At 38.4% G+C, this 24,080-nt stretch overlaps 1 protein-coding gene and 1 long non-coding RNA gene across 2 annotated transcripts in view; one reads left to right on the top strand and one right to left on the bottom strand.

Annotated features, from left to right (window-relative positions):
• Positions 1 to 1,575: 1,575 nt before the first annotated feature.
• On the bottom strand, positions 1,576 to 9,204 carry LOC131506910 (uncharacterized). Its single transcript, XR_009259216.1, has 2 exons — positions 8,971 to 9,204; positions 1,576 to 1,765 (listed from the first exon to the last, which is right to left on the bottom strand). It is a non-coding gene; the product is annotated as an uncharacterized LOC131506910 (long non-coding RNA).
• Positions 9,205 to 9,240: 36 nt separating this feature from the next.
• The window catches only part of NAF1 (nuclear assembly factor 1 ribonucleoprotein), a 42,371-nt gene continuing 27,531 nt past the window's right edge, over positions 9,241 to 24,080 (top strand). The window contains exons 1-2 of the mRNA XM_058720996.1: positions 9,241 to 9,703; positions 14,484 to 14,652. Of these exons, the coding sequence (XP_058576979.1) occupies positions 9,375 to 9,703; positions 14,484 to 14,652 (498 nt within the window). The 5' untranslated portion in view covers positions 9,241 to 9,374. The remainder of the gene's footprint in view (positions 9,704 to 14,483; positions 14,653 to 24,080) is intronic.

Genomic DNA, 24,080 nt, shown 5'->3' on the forward strand with positions numbered 1-24,080 from the left:
GTAAAGAGTTAAAGATAGATTTACAGTATGGTTTGTGTTAAGCAGTTCAATGTGTTACAGACACCACCCCTTTTTTTGAAAACTTCTTTAAGGCTTTATTTCTTATTTCTATTTTTAATTGTACGGATATATATTTGGATTTTTAATTTTCTTGGAATAATTTCAAAATCATAGAATAGTTATAAGAATAGTACAAAGAGACGTGTCTGGATGGTTCAGTCGGTTGAGCACCCAACTCTTGATTTCAGCTCAGGTCATGATCTCATGGTCATGGGATCAAGCCCTACACAGGGCTCTGTGTTGAGCATGGAGCCTTCTTGAGACTCTCTCCCTCTGCCTCTGCCCCTCTCTCCTGCTCATGCTTGCTCTCTATCTCTCTCTAAAATTAAATAAAGAAATAAATAAAGAAGAAGAATAAAAAAAAAATAGTATTAAGAACTCCCACTGACTCATTACCCAGCTTACCTAAAATTAACATTACTGTAATGGCACAATATTCTGATGTAATTTGCTGCCAGAAACACAGCATTGTTTTTGTGATATCCTTGCAAAATAAATATATCATATGAATCAAATAATGAGAAAACATCAGATGAACCCTATTTAAGAAACATTCTTCAAAATAATTGCCTTGTTCTCCAAAGAAACAATTGATTGTTACGTACAATTGATAATTTTATTGTGTTTATACGTGAAATGTCCTTTTTAGAAGAAACACGCACTGAAATATTTGAGGGTAGAGAGGCATCATTTCTGTCACTGACTTCCAAGTGGGGCATAATGTTGTACACACAGGCACAAACAGATGCAGACGTATGTATACACACACATGGGGTGACAATGAGAATATGTAGTAAAATGTTAACATTCTGAGACCCTTTTTCACCTAAAGCCCTAAGCTTGCTGTGGAAGCTGCCTTGCCAGGAAAGGCACAATCACTCACTCCTGCACCATAACCACAGGAGTGCAGGGTTTGGAGTGTGCTTGAGGAAGCCTAAGGCCGTAGCTATGCCCCCTCTTGCCCATAATCTAGCCAGGGACTGAAGCTGAGTGTCAGGACAGAGAAGCAAGGCGATATGGAAAAGTAAGGCATAATAAAAAATGAAGAAAAACGAGATTAAGAAAGTGCAAGAGCAAGAAAGTGATGAGAACAAGGACACTAGTTCTCTGGTATGGGTCAGGAACTCAGTCGTTCACTTTGCAGCAATTTGCATCTTTCTTTGCATTACCTTCAGCTCTCAGCAAAGCATGCTTTTCTGGGGGATTTTGAGGGGTGTTTGGCTTTGGTCATAAAGGAGTACAATGTAGTGGGGAACTCTTCTAGGTTTGGAAGGGCAGATGGCTGGGAAAGTCTGGGGGCTAGGACTAGGTAACTGGTATTTTGAACACAATGGACTCGAGCAGTGTAATCCAAAAAATGAACTTTATTTCTTCCACTGTCCCATTAAATCTGCCCAGGGGGACAATCCTTCTATTTGTGTGAAAACTCAGTCTCTCTGACTTTTCTGGTCACTCTGCAAAAAGAGAAAGTCCTATGATCTTTTAACATGGCAAACATAAAAATAACAATGTGTCTCACATAATAATCAAAATTCTAAATTTTATTTCAACATAAAATCTTCACACTTCTCTCCAACTGAAGACTTCTTTGAGCTGGTTGCTGACTGTGGGAAGCAGGACATGGTTTTCCTTTTGTCTTTTATCCTGTCCTAATATTTCTCCTCCTTTCGAAGGTTGTTATCATGCTAGATTTTTTTGGTCCTTCCTGTGTTGATGAGAAATGGCAGAGAGAAAAGAGGGAAGGTGGATTGAGAGAGGGGGTGAGAATCACAATAATCCATCAACTTTATCCTTCAACAGTTTTTTTTTTAATGTTTATTTACATTTGAGAGAGAGAGAGAGAGAGAGAGCGCTTGAGTGAGGAGAGGGGCAGAGAGATGGAGACAGAATCTGAAGCAGGCTCCAGGCTCTGAACTGTCAGCACAGAGCCCGAAGTGGGGTTCAAACCCACGAGCTGCAAGATCATGACCTGAGCTGAAGTAGGATGCTTAACCGAATAAGCCACTCAGGCACACCTCAACTTCTCTTTCAAAACCTCTTCATAAAATCCTTTGTCCGTCCTACTTTTTTATATTTTCATTGTGAATAAGGGAAATTTAAGGTTTTCATGAATGAGCATTGGCTGTTTCCTTTGAAATTCTGCCTTCAAGGAAGTCTAGCACTTCCTCAAAGGTAGCACGACTTGTATTCTGGTGCTTTGTTCAAAAGTTCCAATTTAATATCCTGTTAGAACCATATCATGGAATATTGGTGTCTTAGTCAATTTAGGCTGCTAAAATGAAGTATTGTGGACTTGTTAGCAACAGAAACTTATTTCTCACAGTTCTGGAGGCTTGAAGTATGAGATCAAGGTGCCAGTTTGCTTGGGTTCTGATGATAGTTCCCTTCCTGATTGCAGAATGCTGACTGCTTGTTTTAATCTCACATTGCTAGAAGATCAAGGAAGTTCTCTCAGGTCTTTAATCCCACTCATGAAGGCAGAGCCCTCATGACCTAATCATCTCCAAAGGCTTCACATCCTAATACCATCACATTGGGGATTAAGTTTCAACATATGAATTCTGGGGGCATAGAAACAATTAGTCTATAGCAGCAGGTATATATGAATTCTATCTTCAGGGAAAGAGGTAATCCTATAATCATGCTTAAAAAATTTGTTTCCCTGGAGACATTCTTCAAGGACCTAATTTATATGGTCCATCTGGTTATCCTCATAGCAAAGGGCAATGGGAATGCATACTTGTCTTGAGAGAGCTTTCAACCCTGAAAGCCTGACATCAACTGGCATTCTGAGTGAGATGCATTAGGGTTTGGAGGACTTTAACAGCCATAAAAACAGGGTCAGAAGATGATCTAATGCAATCAACAGATGATCATTTTTAAGGGTCAACAATAATGTATGTGGAGTCCTCAGGGCAGTCTAAGATAAAGTCTATAGCTCCAGCTCTCAAGACCACTCAAGTATCAGAAGATCACATCCAGTATATTTTGACATATTTGAGAACAGTATGTTGAATGTAGAAATAAAAAACAATGTCTAGCCCAAGAGAAGGAAAACCAGCCCAACTTTCCCTGTCTCCTTGCTTTGCTTAAAATAGTCTCTGACAACACTGTCTTCATTCCCATCACCTATTGGGTGGTTGCTTTGCAATTTTGTTTTCATGTCATATTTAGGAGTTTTCTTTTATCTTAAGGAAATGGTGAATTACGGAAAGATTTTAAGTCAGAAAAATTATATGATCATATTTGCATTTCAGACATCTCATTCTGGCAAGAGTGTAGAGCATGGGTTAGAGACAGGTGAGACTAACTACTACATCAACAGTTAAGAGAGAATGGAGGAAAAGCCAAAAGTAAAACCAAGAAAATGAAAATAAAGCAGAAAGGGGGAAAATAGAAGAATGGTACCATAGATGCCACAGGTAGGTGGAGGGAGTGATAAACAGCTTATAATCGTTATGTGACAAATGTTACAAAATCTTATTTCCATTTAACATGCTCCTAACCATACATGTGTCTATTCATGTCTTTTTTTTAATCTAAATTTTTTAAAATATTTTTTTTCAGAGGGAGAGAGAGAGAGAGAGAGAGAATGGGGGAGGGGCAGAGAGAGAGACCAAGATAAAGAATCTGAAGCAGACTCCAGGCCCTGAGCTGTCAGCACAGAACCTGACATGGGGCTCGAATTCATGAGTTGTGAGATCATGAAGTGAGCTGAAGTTGGACGCTTAACCAACTGAGCCACTCAGGCACCCCTATTTATGTCTTTTTAAACATTGAAATAAACAGATCAATCACTGTTATATTCTATAAAAATTCCTGAATTCAAAAAATCTGAGAACTAAAAGCAGACTATATGAAATCACAATTCTATAAAAGGTCTTAAATTTCAAGTTGTTCTTTTTTTTTTTTTCTTTTCTAAATCTTTTCTTCAAATGAAATCTTACTTGAAACCCAACACTTGTAATCCATCTGGAATGCCAATCTCCGCATTATTGGCTCCTGATGCACTCTGAGGTCTATCAAGGTCTGTTCTTGTGACCATTCATCATTTAAAACTGAAATTTATACTGTGAGTTCCATGAGCTCTAGGGCCATTTCTGTTGTATTTACCACTTTATTCCCAATACCTAGCACAGCATGTGACACAAAGTGGTGTCTGATGAATATTTATTGAATGAATGAGTGACGAAAGATCAGAGAAAATGACATGACTTGAATTAAGTCACACAGCAAATTGATGAGGCTCAGACTTAGTATATAGCGACTGGGTAGGTACCGGTGGCATTACCAGAATAGGAAATAAAGGAGGAGAAATAGAGTGAAAAAGGATGCTGAGGTCAGTTTTGGATATTAGAGTTTGAAGTGCTTTGGGGGCATCCAGGTAGAGGCATCAACAGACAACAAACTGTTAAGTCTATTTAGTTTAGACTCAGTGGTCTACCTCTTCAACTCCTCTTGCAAATGGCTTTTATTTGTTTCACTTTTAAGCACTGTGTTTGTCCAGGCATGTTTCCCACCGTCACATAGCCACCAGAGCAGAGTTGCCTCAACTTTATTGTACATGCAAATCAACATGAGGAATCTTCTTAAAAAACAGATTCTGACTCAGAAGGTAGAGCCTGAGCTTTGGCAGTCTTAACAGGCAGTCTTAGTAAGTTTCCGTGTGATGCCGAGGCTGCTCATCTACATTTTGAGAAGCAAGACCCTGCAAATCAGTGAAAAATGGCACGAAGAGTTGGTTGGCAGTTTGTTTTTTTCGTTCTGTAAAATTTCACAATCTTTATAATAAATAGAGATGGGGAACTTGCAAAGTTTTATTTGCTTTTCAAATGAATTTCTTCTCATAAACTTTTCTTTTGCACTTCAAACAATATGTTTAGGTGTTTTACATGTTTGCTTTATAATATAATGTGACTGTTAATTCATAAATTAATTCAAGACAAATTTTCTTAATTTAGTTTTATTTTTTTGTTATTTTATGTATGTATGTATGTATTTACTTATTTATATTTTATTCTTAGGAGAGAGTATGAGCAGGGAAGGGGCAGAGAGAGAGAGAGAGAGAGAGAGAGAGAGAATCTCAAGCAGGCTCCACACTACCAGCTCAGAGCCCAACGCGGGGCTCGATCCCACCAACTGTGAGATCATGACCTGAGCTGAAATCAAGAGTCCAATGCCCAAACCAACTGAGCCACCCAGATGCCCCAATTTTTATTTATTTTGAGAGAAAGATAGAGAGCAAGGGGGGGGGGGGGGAGGGCAGAGAGAGAGGAAGACAGAATCCCAGGCAGGCTCTGCACCATCAGCCCAGAGTCCGATGCAGGGCTTGAACATACCAAAGCGAGATCGTGACCTGAAGTCAAGAGTGAGAGGCTTAACTGACTGAGCCACCCAGGCGCCCCAGAATTTTCTTAATTTTAATAGTGATCCCATAAACTGCTTATTCTTTCTAGGAGTTTTTTTTAGCTGTTAGCCTCAGGCTAAAGATTTCAGGCTAAGTTTAGCAGCTGTTGGAAGTAAAGCTGTTACAGAGGCAGGCTCTGGAAGTAGGTAAATTCAAGACATTTTGAAACATTCAAGTACTTATAAAAAGTACCAATTGCAAAATAGTAACATAGTTTAAATCTATGCAGAGGTCTAGTTATTCTTATCCTGAAACATGGAGACCATCCCAACTGGAAAACAAAAAGATTTTTATGAGAAACCAGTAGCCTTTCTTAGATATCATTACATTCATCTAAATTGAATGAATGACTTAGGCATCATCTGTACTTTTATCTGTAAGTCATTTTTCTTTTAACGTGATTGCTATACAAAACTTCATTGTTTTCTTTTTCATTCTTCCATTCAAAAAATCTTTTTATGATTCGTTATGTTTCTGGGCACTGAGAGACAGCTGTTGAGTCAGATAAAGATCTTGAGTTCACAGAATTAGTTTTGTAGGAAAAGAGACAATAAGTAAATAAATGTGATCGTTTCATGTGAAAATATGTACTACTAGAAAAATAAAAAAAAGAACAACCAACTAGAGTGGTTCAAGGGTGGTATTCTTAGATTGGGTGGTCTGGAAAGCCTTATCTAGGGTGTAATATATGAGTAGAGAAATGAGTAAAATGAAGACATGAACCATATTTTTTTATTTTTTTAACTTTTTTTTTGACGTTTATTTATTTTTGAGACAGAGAGAGACAGAGCATAAGAACAGGGGAGGGTCAGAGAAAGAGGGAGACACAGAATCAGAAGCAGGCTCCAGGCTCTACGCTGTCAGCACAGAGCCCGATGGCGGGGCTTGAACCCACAAACTGTGAGATCGTGACCTGAGCTGAAGTTGGACGCTCAACTGACTGGGCCACCCAGGCGCCCCAAGACATGAGCCATATTAATAAGAAAAGATAAGAGCAGAGTGGAACTGCCATATACCAAGAGTAAGCTTGGTGTGTGGAAGGGAGATTAAGACCAGTGAGATGACGGGCACAAGGGAGGAAAAAGCAAAAGAAGAATGGAAATGAGAGAGATAAGCAGCAGCCAGATCAAGCAGAGCAGGGAGTATGGATTTTATTCTAAGAGTGACTGCAAATATTTAGAGTTTTTAACAGAAAATTACATGTAATTTCTCTCTTCAGCATTTCCATCTGTACATTCCACTACTATAGTACATGCTTCTATAATACATTTCTTCACTAATGTTATTTATCACTTATTTCCAACATGTCTTTTCTACTAAACTGTTAGCTCCTTAAGAGCAGGGACTGTAATGATTTATCCACCTTCTTGTATGCCCAGTTCATAGTGCAGTGCATAATATATGGAAGGGCTAAGTAAATGATTACTGAATGAACAAATGGGTATTTTATTTGTTCATAAATCTCTACTCCTGGTTGTAACCTTTCTATTGAATTCTGGTCTCATACTTGCAAATGCTACTGGCATTTTCAATTAACTGTCCAATTTTTTTTTTCCTCAAGTTCAACTACAAACTCATTATTTCATTCCAACTTCTCCATATTTATTGGTTAATATCAACTTCTTTCTAGTTTCCTCAGTTAGAAATGTTAGAGTACTGGGGCACCTGGGTGGCTCAGTCTGTTTAGGGTCCAACTTCGGCTCAGGTCATGATCTCTCAGCTCATGGGTTCGACCTTGTTTTGGGCTCTGTGCTGACAGCTCAGAGCCTGGAGTCTGCTTCAGATTCTGTGTCTCTGTCTCTCTCTGCCCCTCCCCTGCTCATGCTCTGTCTCCCTCTCTCTCTGAAAAACAAATAAACACTGAAAAAAAATTAGAAATTTTAGAATACTTTGATTCTTCTGATATTGGGAATTTTCTTTACTTCATTGACTCTAGCACTGGTTCATACTTTCATTATTTAACCTGGAACCATCCAACAGACTTTTATCTGGCTAGGACATTCTGACTTAAATTTCTTCTCTTTTCACATTGACACCACATATCTCTGCAAGATCATTGTCGCTGAAGTGTCATTTTATTCATAAGTTTGTTCATTGTTCTATTTATCAACCATTTTTCACACTAATGTGTGTTTGATATGTGGCATTTTCTTGTATAAATCCTTAATTAGTGCTCACATGAACTATATGAGATAGTATTTTTATCTCCATTTTATAGGTAAGGAAAATGAGATTTGTAGCCTGCTTAAGGTTACTTTATTTATTTATTTATTTATTTATTTATTTATTTTGAATGAGAGAGAAGGAGAGAGCACAAGTGTGAAGGGGCAGAAAGAGAGCAAGAGAGAGAGAGAGAATCCCAAGCAGGCCCATGCTGACAGTGATGTGGAGCTCAAACTCACAAACTGTGAGATCATAACCTGAGCCAAAATCAACTGAGCCATCCAGGAGCCTCCAGGTTACTATTACACCAATAAGGAAATGGTAGGGCTGAGATTTGAACACAGGTCTATTTAGCTGGGAGAACTAAACTTTAGTTATTGCATTCATGAGTGGTATCTCAAGCTTAAATTCCTGCTTGTCTTTGGAGGTTACCCATGATACAGCCTACCAGTCTTACTGAACTTCTTATGACTGCTGAATTTGCATCCTGCATTTCACATCTCAAATGTTTTTCTAGTTATCTTCTGGGCATTGACCTTTTTACTTCAATTACATTGTAAGCTCCTTAAGATCAGATACGATGTATTACTCTTCCGTTTCTGTGAAGGTCTGCTAATGTGGCGTGCACAGGATATATTCTCAGTAAAAAACTGACAAATCTTTAGCACAGTCCTTGGCACATATGCATGCTTACTAAATGGTAACAATGATTATTATTTATTATTCCTGAAGAGCTGATACATTAAACTGAAGTTCTAAAAAGATAACTATAGAGAAGCCTGGGTGGCTCAGTCAGTTAAGTGTGATAACTATAGAGAAGCCTGGGTGGCTCAGTCAGTTAAGTGTGCGACTCTTGATTTTGGCTCAGGTCATGATCTCACTGTTTGTGGCTTGGAGCCCCATATCGGGCTCTGAGCAGAGCCTGCTAGAGATTCTCTCTGCCCCTCCTCCACTCACACTCTCAAATAAACATTAAAATTTTTTTTTGAAAAAGATACCATCGAATTCCGATCTCTGCCTCAATCCTAAGAAATTTTTGCTTACCTTCCTTATGATCTAAACAGTTTTCCATGCTAAGTTTGTTCATTTTAGTCCCATCCTACCCTTTCTATTAAGTGGCATCAACTACAATATAGATCTCACCATAACATCAACAAGCAGCAACATTCCGTCAACTATTACTGCTCTTTTTGAGAGTGCTTTGAAGAAAAACAAGGAATAGTTGGAGTAATTTTTTTCAGATGATTGTTAACGCGCTTGCTATCTATCTATCGATTTAACTTTAATGAAGTTTACTAGAAGTGTCTGTTCCAGACTTCTGGCTCAAGTTTCTTACTTACAGTGACTCGTGCAATCAGGTAACTCCCTTGCCCTACAAGCCCTCCTTCGCATCTCAGCTTGAAGTTGAATTGTCCCAGATGCAATAATTGGAACGTCCAGCCCCCTCACCCCACGGTGCCCGGGGACGCTATGAAACGGAGGGTTTAGGGCCCCGCGGGTCCGCCCCGCCCCCGGTGAGCGCAATCGCTTCCGGTCACGTCGTACGCTCCCCCGGAAGTGCCGCTGAGTAAACGGCGGGGGCGTGTCTCCAGGCAGCTAGGCGTGCAGTTAGCCAGAAACGCGGGAAGTCGGGCCTGGCGCGGTTACAGACGGGAGCCCTGTTGTTCTGTCCTTTTCCCGAGGGACCCGCGAGCCTCTCTGAGGGCCCTGAGGGTGAATCCGACTGGGTCTCCGGCGCGACGCCATGGAAGTGGTGGAGGCCGCTGCCGCTCAGTTGGAAACTCTGAAATTTAATGGCACCAGTTTGGGAGATAGCCAGGGTCAGGCGGTGCTGTCTCCGAGCTGTGTACCTGTCCCAGACCCTCGGCCGCCACCACAGTCGAATGAGCGGTCCCCGGACACCGGCCAGGCCGCGGAGGCTCAGCCTGCAGAGGAACAGCCGCCAGAACTCGCGCCGCAATCAAGGCCAGAACCTCCACAGGGAGGAAACTGCGTCACTGGCTCAGGCTCCGCAGAGCAGGCGCGGACCCCAGACTCTCTAGAGACCTCGGACTCGGATTCAGACTCGGACAGGTCCGGTGCCTAGGGGTCCCGGATCTCCGGAGGGTGGGGGGAGGCGCGAGGCCAGGGACTGAGAGGGTTCTCGCGTGGGCCCGGGAGGGAGGGAGGGAGGAGAGGTAGTTAAGCTTACTGAGCACGTGTTGACAAGTAGCTCGGACCGCCCATTCCTCTCTCCTGCAAATCGCGTGGTGAATCCGAGATTAATAATCAGATCCCTCTTTCTTAAATGTGGTAGTCTGAAGGGTCCTATGTATAGATCGTAAAAAAAAACCTGAGGATGATGGATTCGATAACCAGTTTGGCGTGTGTCCCTTTACGTTTACGATTTTGAGTTTTGTCGGATCTTCAAACAAACAAACAGGTTTAGAGTGTGTTTTTTTGAGCCAGATGAGTTAAGGAAGGACCAGTTACAGGATTTCAGACATTTCCCGTTTGGCTCCTGACAATTTTGTTAATTCGTAGAATTCTTGCAGGGAGCACGTGTTCGTGAAATTAGGGAAACGTTGTTATTTAGCATTATTATATGATCTGGATAGATTTTATAAACAGGTTTTTTTTTTTTTTATAAATATGACACATGTGGTGAGAGAGGACTTAAGGTTGTAGGATGTTACTAGACCACACTGAACGTTATCTACACGTATTTGAGTGTCATGTGGGATACTGAATAGGTGAATAAAATAGAGGGACCAAAACTAAAACTAAACACATCAATACATAAATTAGAGGTGGTGAGAATTGAAGTGAAGGGACAAGTGAGACATTGAGAAAGTAATAGGAGAGGCCAACCCTGTAGGACCCTGTAGCCATGTTAAAGTTTTCATTCAAAGTGTTAGAGAAGCTTTTGAGTTTTAAGCAGAGAAATGGCATTCTCAGGTGTATATTCTAATAAGTTTTGCTCTGTAGAGAAGGAATTGAACTGGATTCAAGAGTGAAAGAAGAGGGGTGCCTGGGTGGCTCAATCAGTTAAGTCTCCAACTCTTGGTTTCAGCTCAGGTCATCATCTCAGGGTTTGTGGGTTCAAGCCCCACATCGGGTTATGTGCTGATAGTTTTGAGTGTGCTTGGGATTCTCACTCTCTGCCCTTCCTGCACTCGCTCTCTCGCTTTCTCTCTCTCAAATAAAGAGTGAGAGCAGAGAAGCAAGAGTGGAACAGTGGTTGGTGTGGAAGTAGTTGGAAAGATGTTGCACGAGTCCATGATGTGACCATTGTTGTCTGGGTTAAATATTTTGAAGTTGCCCTAATAGATGAGGCAGTGAGCTAGACAAAGAGACATTGGTGGTGCTGTTTAGTGAAGTGGGGAGTAACCTGTCTGGGATGGGGGCTGGAGACAAACAAGAGTGTTTAATTTGAACAGTTAATTTGAGATTTCTTTGACAGCTAATTGTAGATGTCAGGGAAGCATGGGATAATAAGTTTAGAGTTCGGGGGACAATTCTTGACTGGAGATGTAAAGTTGAACATCAGATTACAAATAGGATTTAGTTTAACTTTTTATTACAGACATTTCAAATTTGTTGAAAGTAGAGAGTAATGTAATGAATGCCCATGTACTCGACACCACACTTAAAACAGTTTCCATTATTTCGCTAATCTTGTTTTATCTTTTTTTTTAACCTGAGAGTTTTAAAGGAAATCTAAAACAGCATGTCACCTTACCTATATGTTCTTTACGTTTCTGACTGATAAAGTACTTGTTAAGCAACCACCATGTCATTATCAGATGTAGTAAAATTAACCCTAATTCCTTAATACCACCTAAATAGCCAGTCTATATTCATATTTTGCTAGTTGTCTTTTAATAGTTGGTTTTTTTGAATTAAAATTCAAACAAGATTCTCAAACAATGCATTTGGATGTTATGTCTGTTTAGTCTCTTTTAAGTGAACGACATTTTTTATTTAATGTTTATTTTTGAGAGAGAGAGAGAGAGAGAGAGAACACGAACAAGTGGGGGAGGGGCAGAGAGAGATGGAGACACAGACTCTGAAGCAGGCTGCAGGCTCTGAGTTTTAGCACAGAGCCCAACACGGGGCTTGAACTCACTGGGATCATGACCTGAGCTGAAGTTGGACGCTTTACTGACTGAGCCACCCAGGTGCCCCAAGTGAAGGTCATATGTAAAGCCGTGAAGACAGAAGAAGCCACATGAGGGTGGAATACCCCCTTAACATAGTGGATGCCAAAATATGGAAGTTTTTTGAGGAAGCCAGTGGGAACCATGTCAAATGTTGCTGAGAAGTTAATTAAGATGACAGAAACACGTCCATTGGACTTGACAACATGGGGAATGTTGGTGATCTTGTCAAGGAGTGGTGGTGATGGAAGCCATTTTGGGGTAAAGACTGAATGGGAAGTAAAGGAGCAGAGACAGCATGCGTTAACAACAACCGTGTCAAGAAACTTTAAGGGGAGAAATGAGGCCATAGCTGGAGGAATTCAACAGAGGTAGTGTAGAGTTTTGATATGCTGATGGGAATGATCAGGGATAGAGGGGAAGATTCCTAATAATAGTAATAGTGGGAAGGAGTTCACTGGTAACAGAAGGAAAGACCATACTTGCCAGAACTAATGTCTTAATTTCAAGCACTTAATAGTCCATTGTTTTTCTTTTTTGTTGTTGTTGTTAAAAATTTTTTTTTTTTTTAACGTTTATTTATTTTTGAGACAGAGAGAGACAGAGCATGAGCAGGGGAGGGGCAGAAAGAGAGGGAGACACAGAATCTGAAACAGGCTCCAGGCTCTGAGCTGTCAGCCCAGAGCCTGACGCGGGGCTCGAACTCAGGGACCGTGAGATCATGACCTGAGCCGAAGTCGGATGCTCAACCGACCGAGCCACCCAGGCACCCCAGTCCATTGTTTTTCAATGAATTATGGAATAGTATGGACTGGCTGTACTAGGCAGTTTGAAAAGAAAACGCTGTGCTAGACAAAGAAAGAAATAAGTGTACCTTTGGTGGGTAGGGGGTGGCTTCAGAGGAGGTAATATTTGAGTTGAGCCTATAAAGAAGAATGGAATTTTTCTGCCCTGGGGCATTCCAGTCAAATAGCACAAATAATGGCATGAGGTGTGAAAATAAGGGAATTTGGGAAGTTTTGTATGCTTCTGGGCTAGAGAAGTGGCAGGAGATGGGATTGTAAAGGTTATCAGGAACCTGATTGCAGAGGGCTCTGAAATACACTAGGAGCATGGCCTGTGTCTTGTACCCAGCATAGATTTATGGAGAAAGTTTTAAAGGTTTTCTCTGTTTAGTGTTTTCTTAATAAAGAAATGGAAAGAATGGTACAAACACACAGCTGTCATCTTGATTTAATACTTATTAACATTTCAGAAGTTAGTTTCAGAGCCATTTTATTTTTTTAAATCTTTATTTATTTTGAGAGAGAGAGAGGAGGAGAGCATCCCGAACAGGCTCTGCACTGTCAGGGCAGAGCCTAACACAGGGCTCCATTTCACCAACCATGAGATCACGACCTGAGCTGAAATCAAGAGATGCTTAACCGACTGAGTCACCCAAGTGCCCCATTAATGAGCCATTTAAAAGTCATTTATAGGTATTATGACACTTTCTCCCTGAATGTTTCAGCATGCATTCTCTAAGGGGACATTTTCTTACATAATTACAATTACCACACGTAACAAAATTAATAATTCCCCAAGATCTAATGTCCAATCATGGATGGTTTTTTTGTTTTTTATTTTAAGCAAGTGTGAACTGATTAGGAGGGAAGGTCATGAAAGGGTGAGGGTTAACAGCAGTAGAAGGAAGGGTTGACTGTAGTGGAAAGAGACTACTAGTGTTAACGCCAGTTATACAGTTATTACAGAAAGATAGGTGAGAAATGAGGACCTCCCCCAAATATGGTCATAGTGACAGTGGAAATGGGAGTGAGAAGTGGAGTAGGAATGAAGTTTGCCATCTGAAGATAGTATTTTATCACTGTGAGATTGCATTAGCTCAAAATGATTCCAACTTTTCTACCTATGGTGACTGGATTGAAGACTAAGCAATGAAATAAAATAGTAGCTCAAGGAGAGAAGCAGGTTTAGTAGGGAGAATTTTTTTTTTTTAAACTTGTTGCTAGTATGAGGTGAGTGTAGGTTATTCATACAGAAGTGGCCAGTGTACAGCCAGAGATAAGGGGTGGAGCCTAGAATTTTCAGTATCATAGCTGATGATTTAGGAGTTATCTATACAGGAGTGATGATTGAAATCATTGGAATGGATGAGGTTATCCATGGGAAGAGGACAAAGAAGAAGAAATGAGGATGGACATTTAAAAACATAAAATGTGCTGAGGGACATAATCAGCAATTTAAGAAGAGGGTTACTGGTCATTGCTGTGGAAATCAAGGGCTAAGGGAGTTTTTAGAGAGTAGAGTGGTCAGCATGATTGGTAATTTTCAGGAGTTTCCCAAGTTGCATGAAACTGTGAACATTTTATTGGCAATTAAGTGATCTTCTGGTCATTGAGTAGTAAGAAAGGTCTCTTGTTCAGAGATTTCTTTTGTGAGTGATTTGTCACATGCATAATTACATTAAGACAAATGTGTGATGTGTGAGACTATTTTAATAAAAAGGTTTTGGGTTATAGCAGAGGTTTTGTAAATGTTACCAATGGATTAAAGTCTACTTTCCAAAAATCATAGTCAATTTTGAGATGCTAGCTTTTGAATTATATCAGCAACAGTAAATACATAGTAAAGTAGATATTTCCTAGTTGAACACTTGTAATTTAGTACTGTTTTACTACTGCTTTACTAAGTTTTCAACTTTTTCTCCCCTACAGTGACACAGATTCAGATAGTTCAAGCTCCTCCTCGTCCTCATCATCTTCCTCATCATCGTCCTCTCGTCTGTCACTTCCTCCACTGCTGTCAGATGGAGAAGATGATTTACAAGTTGAGAAGGAAAATAAGAATTTCCCTCTTAAAACAAAAGATGAGTTACTCCTTAACGTAAGTACTTCTGTTTGTTCTTAAACTTAATTTGCATGCTATAAAAGATGTTACGGTACTAATTCTGGTCTCATTTGGCCTGTATCTGCCTCTGTAAATTTGAAGACTTCTCAACTTGTTATTGGGCAGACTTTTGCTATGCCTTGTTTTTTGTTTTGTTTTTGTTTTTGTTTTTTAACATAAAAGCAAGGATTGATCTGGTTGCTAAGGTTTCTAAGGTTGTTTCTAACTCTAAAGTTTGAAAATTGTTCATACTGGGCATCAACTTTAGTTTGCTACTTTTTAAAAATTTTCTTAGAAAAGATTTCATATGTGGATTTACAACCTTGGTGATGTGTGTGTGTGTGTATGTCCACATGTCAGAAAATTTTGTCCAATAGTAATTGAAATCTTTTTTTTTTTTTTTTTAAGTTTATTTATTTATTCCGAGAGAGAGAGTGAGGGGAGAGGCAGAGAGAGGGAGATGGGAAATCCCAGGCAAGCTCTGCAATGTCAACTTTAAGCTAGCCGGATGTGGGGCTCAAACTCCTGAACCATGCGATCATGACCTGATCTTCAGTCTGAGTTGAAGTCAGGCATTTAACCAACTGAGCCACCCAGGTGCCCCATAATTGAAATCTTTTTATTAATTTATTTATTTTTAAATGTTTATTTACTTTTGAGAGAGCAAGAGTGTGCATGCCCAAGTGAGCAAACACAGGTAGGGGGAGGGGCAGAGAGAGCAGGAGAGAGAATCCCAGACAGGCTCCACACTCAGTGCAGAGCCCAATGTGGGGCTCATTCTCACAAACCATGATATCATAACCTAAGTTGAAATCAAGAATTGGACACTTAACTGACTGAGCCACCAAGGCACCCTTGAAATCTTTTTAATTGATTGCATTTAGAGGACTAGAAAGTGAATTAGATGGGTAGAGTTTCTTAGGACCCCTATTTACTTGAGGTTTGGGAACATTTTATTGTTGCAGATGGAGAAAACTTGTTCATTACAGGATGGTATTTATTGGCACCTGATAGGTTTGGCTTGTAAAGTAGTCTCGTGTGGTTATTTCCTCTTAAACTGTAAACCGTTCCTAGAAGGATGGTGATAGTTTGGTTGAAACCTCATGATCCAATAGAAATATCTCCTCAGAATTTCAGAATATAGGCTATATTGCCCCATGTTTATTCTCTCTATACCCATATGTACTTTACTTATTGTTAATGTTTTTTAAAAATTTAATGATCACTAATTATAGTTATTATGTAATAATTTAAATCAATGAAACATTTTAGTGCAAGGTTTGAAAGCATTTGATTTTTTAATTTTTAATTTTGAAAACATTTTAAAAGCCTGGAGGTAATTGGGCACCTTTTTATGACCTACCAATATTATTTCTTTTTCTCTACTTGTAGTGAGAAATATCCTATCATGCTTTATGTATTCAAAACCGCTTGGATTTTTATGCAGCTTCATCAAACTACAGACATCAATATCCCTTCCTGGCCTTTTTATACACAGGCTCTCCCAACTTATGACTATTTTCTGAAAATATTGGGAGACTTCTTTGGTCTTTCTCTTGTATTTTGGTCACCTTTCTAAGTTTTCTCAGATCAACAAATAAAGGACTGCAGTACTCCTGTATATATATCATTAAAAAAATTTTTTTTTTTATTTACTCATTTTTGAGAGACAGAGACAGAACATGAGTGGGGGAGAGGCAGGCTCACCCTGAAGCAGGCTCCAGGCTCTGAGCTGTCAGCACAGAGCCCAATGTGGGACTCAAACTCACAGACTGCAAGATCATGACCTGAGCTGAAGTTGTACACTTGACCAACTGAGCCACCCAGGTGCCCCGTATATCATTTTTTAAATTTATCTTACTAGACCTGGAATTTTACCTTGTGAATCTCTTGAAATTTAATGCAAAATTTTAGTCTATATGTTTAAGTATTTTTCTTGGTATATTGTGCTCATATTTTCATCAGAAAACCAAAAGGGTCCATGTTTACACAGAGGCCAGGAACTACCTTCTGGAAGGCTGAGTTCATATCTCATCTTTGTAGCTTCCATAGTATCAGGTAGGGTGCTTAATAGATAATGAGTTGTCAGTCAAGAGTAATATATGATTGAGAATAAGAATGAGTAAGGGAACTGGCATTTTACATTCATTCATTCTTAAACTATTCTAGCACACCTGTCATATACTAAGTGCTATAAACAAAACCCTCCAGTTTCTGCTCTCATAGTGCTTGGTGGAGAGAGACAGACAGTAAATAAATCAGAGACAAATATAATTTTGGAAGTGCTATTGAATTGTGAAAGTATGTTTGGTTAGTATCAGAAAATTACATGTTTGCTGGGAAGGTATGTTAGCTTTTGAAACTTGAACAGTGGGCCAGTCTGTTCCCTTTTGTGCCAGTTCTGAGGGATCTTTGGGAAGGATGGAAGAAGCAATTATAGTCTTTACTTTTCAACTTTGGATTCTTGAGTAGCTTTTCACTTTATTTTATATTTACATGATTAGGAAGTCAATTTATTGGAAATTCCTAATCCTTTAGACTACTGCCACTAGAGTTGAGTGGAGGAATGAGTTCCGTGGTCTGCCATAAATCTTTGACTTAGGGCTGTGAAAGAGTATATATTAGGACTCCTTCAGGACTTCAGCTCTCAAGTTCAAGGGAGAAGAATGACTTGGCCCTGATGAGCAAGGATGGTATGGTTACACATACTGCGTATCTTTAGGACTCTGCCTTTTTCTCTGTTGATCAGTAGGTTTTTCTCCATAGACCTGGCAGTTTGGCCACTGATATTCCTATATGCAAGTCTTGTGAAGGACTTAATACTGGTTTACCTGGGGCCTGGTACACAGCCCTGAACACATCATTGAGGCTAATGGAATGTGTCTTCAGATTGCTTGAGCATTAGTCACAGTCACTCCTGTTTATGTGGGAAAGTATGTAGGAGAGTAAGTGCTTTAGAGAAAGTACATGGGCATGTGTGAAGGTGGGAACATGTACGAGCCAGTTTACAGAAAGGGAGTGTGAATGTGTGTGTATTTTGAGGAGGGTGAGGGTTGTGTGGTTAACACCAAGCCATGCAAACCACAAGGAATGGGTTCTCTGTCATAGGAAAGGGAGGCTTCTATCCATTTTGGAAAAGGATGCTATTTAGTCAGTAATAACAGTTATCATATTAGAGAATAAAAGGGAAATACTTGGAAGAGGTTATCACACGTGACTTATGTTGACTCTTGGGGTTGTGAGTAGCAGAGGCTCTCCAATTACCTCGAGAAGGGAGATGTATTGTAAACTTACTTGGGGAGGAAAGCCATTGGGAACTAGGCAGCTATTGAGGATGGCCGTGCTGTTTCTTTTATAGGCCTCTTGGATATTCTCCTAGTTCTCTGAGTGTCATTTTATTCTTTCTTTACTTACTGACTTCTTCTGTTTACCTGTAGATTCATCTTTTTAATTCTAGCTCCCACATAGATTGTGACCCTGGCTCTCTATCTAGTATCTTCTGTCATCTTCCCCTTGACAAACCAGACAGTTAGTACTATATTTCTTTGCTGACTTTGGGACAGTCCTATTATTTAGCTTATTAGATTTGTTTTTTTGTGTGTGTGATTTTGTTTAAGTAAAAACAAAATAAGTAAAAGTAATTAAGTTTATTTATTTATTTTTTTTGAAAATGACAGTCTACTTTTCTGGGAACTGTCCCCTCTTGACAACTAGCTCTAGCCAGTATCAAATGTACCATCTTTTTCAGATCATACTGATATATCCTTTTAGCAGGGATTGTGCATAGAACTGTTTCATCTATGTAGTCTATTTAATTTAATTTCATAATGAAATGCTGAAGAAAATTAATGAGACCTACTATTCATGTTGTCTTTGCTAAAAGGTACACATAAGTTAAAATCGACCAAGCAGTTCTATCCATTAGAGAGTTTCTGCTGGATGTTAGAGATTTCTAGAACATAGACATGCCCAGTTTATCCCAGTTTTCCCTGTCTTACCTCTTTATAACATGTCTCATATTCTAGGCTGTTTCTACTGCCATTGAGGCATGCTGAACATCATTTTTACCTTCAGTTAGTCTGTCAAGCAGGAATGTTGCCTCCCTGGATCTAGCTTTTTAAATCTTTTCTATTGTTGAAAAGTTAGGTCCTGGTGATCTAACTACTAACTATTGCAGGTCTTTATTTGTAAGTATATGGGAGATAGTGAAGCAACCTCAAGATTGTTCTTTTAGAATTAACCTTAGAGTGTTGCAGTAATCCCTTTGGATGACAAGATATGGTTATAACTTGGTTTAAAAAAAGGAGGGGTGAAGAGAAGAGGAAAAAAAGAGGGAATGGTTAGCCATACCATAGAGGCATTGAAAAGGAGGGTAATCTTAGATGGCTCTATTTATAATGTCACAATTATGTAATATATGCTGTTAAATTTAGCCAAGTGGAATTATTCTTTTATCATATACTCCTCTTTAATGCTGAGAAGGTGTATATTTAACCTCCACAGTAAATGTAAAGCAGCATAGATATTACAGCTTTGAAACTACATTAGACCACATTGAGTTTATTCAGTGTTTCAGTGAATTGGAAAATTAGGTCCTTTTTGAAAAACTTTCTCAGCAGTTTATGCCCTGAACTGTTTATTCAAATAAATCAGATGTAATTAAAAATTTAGAGTCGTAACAACGTTTAAGGGATTGTGATATTTCAAAATCTTAATCAGAAATTAATTTTATACATTAATGCCTATTATTTTCTCTTCTGAAAACCTGAAGGGTTTTACTTAACATTCAAAAGTTATGGTTACAGTGCTTATGGGGATAAAAAATAGATAATGCTGTAGTAGGCATAATAGTATGTATTTATACACATAATATAATATGACCAAGAAAAAACTTTAATGCTTTAGGCAATTCTTGGTACCTTCATAATTTAGAGACTGCCTATGTTATATGGTAAAACAAATGCATTTTGTGGTTAGGTTGAGTACACTATATTTTCTTTCTGATTTTGGCAGTGCAGATGCATATCCTAAAACATCCTAACATAAGGGTATGGAAACTATCTGGACCGCCTCAAGTGGTCGGAAGTTACTTACAGCTGATTATTTCATGCCTGTTGATCTCACACCATCTATGAAACTGTATTGCACCTTGGTCTTCACTTAAAAATCATAGAATATGTTGTTTTCGAGGCCTACCTTGCTTTATAAGTTTTGCCTTAAATGAAGGCTTCTTTCAACTTTAGCTTTTTATGACTCTAGGTACATTTGAAATTACTGCATTGTATCATAGAATACTGATGACACTTCTAACATTCTTTTTGGAATGTTTGATATTTAAGAAATGGCTTATGTACTTAAGAGGAGCTATTTTTAAATTAATATGTGGTACTCTTTAAAAATAGTGCTCAGATTTTTTAAAAAAATTAAAATTTCATGCTTCGTTATACAAAATTATTTTAGTAAAGCTTATAGCAAGTAGAAATGATCCCTTAAACTTCAAATAAATAGTGTTTTATCCATTAGAGTAACCATATATGTTCTGTGAATATACCATGTGGTTATTATTACACAGAAACATTCCATTTGTTACATTCTCCAATTCCTCAGTAGATTTTAATAAGTAAGTTCTGAATGCTTTAGAGGATAAAGACAAATGTCTGTTAAAGGGGAATCTAGTTAGAGAGTGACACCAGAAAGTTAATGATTGGATGCCTGATGAATGCTACTAGCCTTAAAAAGCTGTGAGATTTTGTGTAAGAGCAGATAACTTGCACTGCAGGGGTCAAGGAAGTCATCCTGACTTGATCTTAAATTACAAGGTAAGATAGGTATGGAAAGGTGACAGGTGAAGAGAATATGAACTTTCCCACTGAATAGATCCAGGGTGTTGCTTGGCAGTTGTATTCCCAGTGTTGGTTACTAGTAGGGGCTCAGAGAGTGTTTCTTCATTCATTCATTCATTCATTCATCATCCATACAGCTAATGTCGTCAGTTCTAAAATGGGCACTTTTTTCATTTGTTAACATTTTAAAATTTGGGACTAATAATTGATGACATTTAAAAATTTTTTTGGACAGTGCTTTATCTTTGTGATATATAAAGTCAGTGTCTTATTTGATGAAATACGGACTCAGTTAACAAAAGAATGCTTAGAGTTATATTTATTGCTAAAGATTTTTTCGTATTGAGATCTTACTTTAATGTTTATGTGAGTGAACTTTTGGAGATATTAGGAACTTTGTTTCTGACAGTAATTTTAGAGAAAAACAGGATAAGAACATTGTATTTATTTAAAAAGAAAAATATAAAGACACTGCAAAGAAGTGTCGACTCATTTTTTAGGTGAACATATTTAATGGGCTAGTCTCAATCTTAAATTTAGTGTCATATACAATAGAGTAATTCATGATGGCAATTAATGTGTACTGGTGAGAGATAGCTAAAGAAAAAGCTGAGTCCCATGGAACATTGTAAAAGTACTTTTTGTAAAGTTGATGAATTAGACTACTACTAAATGTTATATGTGGTCATAGTTACCACACAGTGTACAGACCTAATCCATTCTTTTTTCCAATATGTTTTACCAGCTATAGGGAAAAAAAAATTCCATTCATGGCTCTCAGTACTCCAGGGATTGGATCCTACTTTCCAACCATATCTGAAAAGTGAAGGCTCACCTAATAGCATCAGGTAATTGGCTGCCACATGCATGTCCTGTATTCTTGAGTAATCTGAGGAAAGTGGCCAGATAATTTTATTCCACTTTCCTCACTTTTAAAAATTCTCCCCAGTCTGCACCAGAAAGGATTAGTTGCATTTGGAATGTTTGATTCCTTTTCTATTACCCTCCGCTGCCCTTTTTGTAGATTCGTGAATGAAAATCCAAATCAGGGTTCTTTAGATAATTTTGCCTCAGAAAATCATAAATTACTGATCTCTCTCTCTTTTTTTTCTTTTACTGATTTTTTTTCTTGCCCCATAAGTCTTAAAGAAATAGAGAATTCAAGATCATTGTAATGCACAAATGTCATCTTCTCAGAGGCCATATTTGACCCATTAGCTCCTTCCAATTTTGCGATGGAAGTCTTTGACACCCATTTTTTGACTAGTGTATCTACAGTTTAATAGGATGGATTTTTAATGTTCTGTGGTACTCATTTGAATATTGTGCTTAATTGAACAACCTTGTAGGCCATTCAGATGTTCAAGAATCAGAATATAATAAGCTTGTAACACGAACAATAATTGTTCTTTCACGGATATTTCAGAAGTGTAGTTAGGGCCATGCATTTCTTTAATGCCATGGTTATGGGTATCTATTATCCAGAATTACAGTAATTGTGTTTGAGGCTGGTATATAATTTCTATCTTACTGTGCTGTCTTTTTGATTACATGCAGTTAAACATTTTTTAAATTGCATTATTAGCCATTTACGTGAAATATTCAGAAGTTTTGCTCACTTTTCTCACTATTTAGAATAAGAAAACCAGGACGCCTGGGTGGCTCAGTTGGTTAAGAGTTTGACTCTTGATTTTGGCTCAGGTCATGATCTCGCAGTTCATGAATTTGAGCCACCATGTCAAGCTCCATACTGACAGCGTGGAGCCTGCCTTAGGGTTCTCTCTTCCTCTCTCAGCCCCTCTCTGTCTCTCTCTCTCTTTCTCTCTCTCTATCTCACAAATAAATAAATACAATAAATAAAACTTAAAAAAAAAAATCATCTTTAGAATTAGAAAACTGGTTCCCAGAAAGTGATTTGCCTGAGGGTAGTATTTAAGTAGGGGGAAGCAGATTCAGAACTAGTAACAGATGTGATTCCAGTCTGCTGTATTTTTAGTGTTTGTGTAGAAATGCATATATAGCAATATTAGAATTTGATCATTTGAACTTTGGTTATTTGGTTTCTGAATAATGTAGCATATTTTGTCTTGGTGATAGATGATTGTATCCTAATGTAATAAGCTTTCTTAAATTGTATTTGCTTGGACCATCATATTGTCTTTTAATAAAGACTTTGACTTGGAACTGTAGATTGTGTAGGAAATAAGTGATTGAATTTCTTAGTATGTTGAATTCCCGTCGTTCATTTGCCAAATGCTGGTATGTGACTAGGGATTTTTATTTCCATGTGGCCTTTTCTTCTGCTGATGATGTGAATGAAGTACTTTTCTTCCTTTTCTTGCCTATTCTTTGTTACTACAAATACAGGTTTTGAATAAGTATGTCCAGAACTATTTTTACTCTTCTTTGATTTTGAGTCAGTAAACCTAACACTCACTGTATTTAAACAGTAGGATAGATATTTATCTCTGGTTGCAGATACTGTACATCCAAGACAGGTTTTAGTTTCTTTTTAATTTTGGGAAGTAAAAGTCATAAAAATAGAGATTGATCACAAATCTTCATTTCCCAGGTAGAGTATTCAGATTATCATTAAGGCTTAATAGTAATATGGTGTATGCTCTTGTAATGTGGCCTTAAAATTGTATCTGTATTGATGGCCGAAAACAGATGGGTACTATTATTACCTGGGTGTATGTTTTGTAGTGGAGGGCTTTTTGGATGTCTGAGAACATAAAGCAGTGCTGTTCAGTAGACCTGTCTGCAATGGTGGAAATGTTCTATATCTGTGCTGTGTTAATACTGTAGCTGTTGAGCATTTGAAATGTGGCTAGTCCAACTAAAGACTGCATTTTAAATTGTATTCAGTTTTAGTTAAATTTAAATAGCCAAATGTAGTTAGTGTCTGGTGTTCTATAAGCAGAATAAAAGAAGCCTTTTTACCTACTTATCCATCTTTCCATGAGGGTTGTAGGTTAATCCAGGCTCATACTTTAATCTTCCTTACCTGCAGTATATAGCCTTTTTGTCTTTTATTTTCAGTACACTTGATTTTTGCTTATGTGATGGAGAAGGTCTTTCTATCTCAGATTTCCCTCATCACCTCTGCCTTCAGCTTTTTAGTTTATCAGTATGACTTTTACTTTTAATTCTTTATATCCTATGTGTACTGTCAAGAGCAGTAGTGTCCTTCAGTATGTGTTCTGGCTATTTTTTCCCCCTTATTGGAGTGTGTCTGTGTTTTTCCTCTTTTTTTGTGACAAGTGTATCCTTTCCCCACTCATGGAAAACAAAATTATTGATTTTTATTTCTTTAAAGGAGATTATGTGACTGAGCAGATTTATTCGTTACCTTACCAGGAACAGCTGCTGAACAGCGACTGTGTTATCGGGCAGCCAGGTGTTAATCTAATAATTGTAATGATGTTTGCTGCTGCAAACCTGAGGTATCTATGCATCAGTCCTGGGCAACGAAGCTCCCTTAGAAGCCTGTGTTTCTTACTTTCATTCCTTGAGGATTCTCTTTTGATTCCTGGGAATTACATTTTCATTATTTGATTTTGCCGATTGAAAAAGACTGTG

This window comes from Neofelis nebulosa, chromosome 3, assembly GCF_028018385.1.
Source record: "Neofelis nebulosa isolate mNeoNeb1 chromosome 3, mNeoNeb1.pri, whole genome shotgun sequence".
Taxonomy (NCBI): domain Eukaryota; kingdom Metazoa; phylum Chordata; class Mammalia; order Carnivora; family Felidae; genus Neofelis; species Neofelis nebulosa.